Below are 2,762 nucleotides of genomic sequence, written 5' to 3'. Positions count from 1 at the left end.
CATCTTGTGATAACATTAAGTTTTACCAAAATTGATGCCAATACATAGAACCAACAAACTCCCCCTTTGGCAAATTTTGGCTAAAACAAACAACGGATCATACGATCACAAGAAATCAAGCAAAGTATCAGTTCAGCAGCAGAAGTAAACATACACACATTACTAGCAACAATAACAACTAGTAAACACACAAGCGCTTGTACTCAGAATACACCATCTCCCCCTTCAGCTATACCACAACAAGCAGCAACCTGTTTCACACATACAGAACACTCAGACAGAGAATCCTCCCCCTGTGCCAAAACCAAACCACACCAGAAAAGTTCTCCAAACATCATCTATAGCTATAGCTACTTCTCCCCCTTTTTAGCCAAAAGAGACCAAAGAGACAAAATAAATGTATATTTAGTCATTAACCGAAATATTAAAAGTTAAAGGGTTACAAAACCAAGTACATAACCAGCTATAAGCAAGCTGAGATACAAACCAACAAAACAGCAAAACATAATTTCCAAAGACAAGAAAATCCACCACAGCAAAAAAAGCATCACATCAATAGGGATCAAAGTCAAAGGAGCTACTCAGTAGAGCTTGAGCTTGCAGCTTCATCAGCACCAGAATCAGATTTTCCACTTGTATCATCATGGATAGCAGACCTCTCACTAGAGGTGTGGGCTGCAGCTTCTTCTTCATGACTGACATTAGCATGATCAATATTTTCACCTTCAGCCTGCTCCAAGCTTGCAATCAAGGCTTCCAACGATTGTTTTCTAGTTGTGGCTATCCTTGTCCCTTCACCTAGCTATTTTCATGTCTCCTTAAGCTCTGCAATAGTTCCAACTTTTGAGGTTGGCCTTTTCATGGCTGATGTCATGACAATATCCTCGACATGACTGCCTTAATGCACAGACATAACAGGTTTTCTTCTACTAGGTAAGTCATTAGAGCACATAATACTAGGGTGTTGATTCAAGATAATTCCACAGATCATAGAGGGAAAAGCAATAGGAAGCTTAACTACATTAGTAGATGCATGCTTGATGATTTGTTCAAACATAAATCTACCATAGTCAAATTTTACTTTTGTTCCAACAGCAAAAATAAACCTTCCAAGGGTATTAGCAATGGTGGAGATATGGTTGGTAGGGACCCAATTAGCAGCTCCTATTTTGTGCAAGATAGCATACTTGACAGTCAACTTCCCAGCAGGAAGATGCTTTTTAACAGGCCAACCTTTCACCTGCCTAGCTATAATCTCTCTACAGACCTCATTGTCTGTAACTTCTAATTCACCTGCACCCTCAATTTTTCTTCCTAGAAAATTATTAATAACGGTAGGAGAGAATGTTATACACTTACCCCTCACAAATACCTTACAGAACTCCTTGCTATTCTTATCAGCAACATCCTCAGGAATGTTGACAATGAATTCCTTAACTAAACCCTCATAGCATTTAGAGAACCCAGCCACAGTCTTCAACAACCCAACATCCTTTATCAGGTCCATGACCTCCTTGACATCAGCAGCATCTTTTCCCAACTCCCTTTCCACAACCACCCTTCTTTGAATCATAAATTTCCACTTGGCATCTCCATCCTCAAGATGGAAAGAGATGTTATCCAAATGAACAGCAGGAACTTTAACAGGAGACTTCCTAACAGTGGTTTTCTTCACAAGCGAGATGTCAGGGACATCTTCCTCAACATCCTCTTTAGACTCAGAATCATCTCTGACCTTCCTCTTCTTTACTTCAACCTTGCTCTAAGATTTGGAGGGACCAATACTAGCAGTTTTCTTAGCTTTTCTAGCTGACATAAGTTCAGCCACAGATCTTCCTTTGCGAGTCTTCATGCGTTTAGCCACACTTGGCTTTAGGTGATGAAGTAAGCTTTCCTCTTGATCATCAGAGCTACCATCCTCTAGATCAATCACCACATTTGCATCATCATGCTTCTTAGAGTGGGAAGCATTGGCAATTTTAGATGTCACAGATTTTCCTTTATTAGACACAGTTTGCCCTAGAGAGCACAACCCTTCAGCAGCCATGTCCTTTTCAGAACTGGAGGATTCGTCATCCTTCACACTATGTTGTTCAACTTCAGGAGAGGGGTACATTTGAGACAGGGGAGTAGAAACTCCCTTCACAAAGTATCCTTCATTAAGGATTCTAGTGAGTAGGTTTCTTATAACACGATCAGTGTGGTATATATCTTCCTTAGAATTAGTGGCAGGAGTTGAACCAAAGGGAATACTAGAGGAGTTAGCTTGATTGGAGCATGCAGAAGTTGAGGCATCAATGGGTTGGTTAAAATCAATGGCCTCGCAGGGAATAACAGAGAGAGAAACAACATCCAGAATCTCATCATCGGGAATGCCCATGGGAGGAGCACTAACCTTTTAAGTAGACTTGGTATTTTTAGAAGCAAATGTGTCTTGATGTTGTGACATTTTGGAGTTTTTCTGGAAAAAGTACAGTTGCCCTAGCAGAAGTTTGTGAAGAATGAGCAGAAAGATGGAAGAGTCAGAGTAAGTAGTGAGGTTATGGGGGTAGCGTGTGAAGACGGAATAAATGGTATTTCCAAAACAAGGTGATGATTTACCATAATGGGGGCGCTTTATTTTAGCCACATAGACACTAATTTGCTTACTTTTTCCACTCCATATTAATTGCTACAAGTCTTCTTAAATGCAAATCCCTAATTTTCCTCTCAGGACTTCAAACTGATTTGCATCCAAAGCCTTTGTAAAAATATCAGCTAAC

The 2,762-nt window shown here is 40.1% G+C and overlaps 1 protein-coding gene across 1 annotated transcript; it reads right to left on the bottom strand.

Annotated features, from left to right (window-relative positions):
* Window positions 1-203: 203 nt before the first annotated feature.
* LOC127106020 (uncharacterized) lies at window positions 204-2,380 on the bottom strand. The gene is made up of 5 exons (XM_051043300.1): window positions 1,829-2,380; window positions 908-1,762; window positions 582-802; window positions 456-474; window positions 204-293 (listed from the first exon to the last, which is right to left on the bottom strand). Exons 1-5 carry the CDS (start codon window positions 2,378-2,380, stop codon window positions 204-206), a joined length of 1,737 nt encoding a protein of 578 aa, XP_050899257.1.
* Between the last annotated feature and the right edge of the window lie 382 nt (window positions 2,381-2,762).

The sequence above is a fragment of the Lathyrus oleraceus genome, chromosome 1 (genome assembly GCF_024323335.1).
Source record: "Lathyrus oleraceus cultivar Zhongwan6 chromosome 1, CAAS_Psat_ZW6_1.0, whole genome shotgun sequence".
Lineage (NCBI taxonomy): Eukaryota > Viridiplantae > Streptophyta > Magnoliopsida > Fabales > Fabaceae > Lathyrus > Lathyrus oleraceus.
The sequence above is the reverse complement of the archived record's forward strand: the minus strand, read 5'-3'. Positions and strand labels throughout refer to the sequence as shown.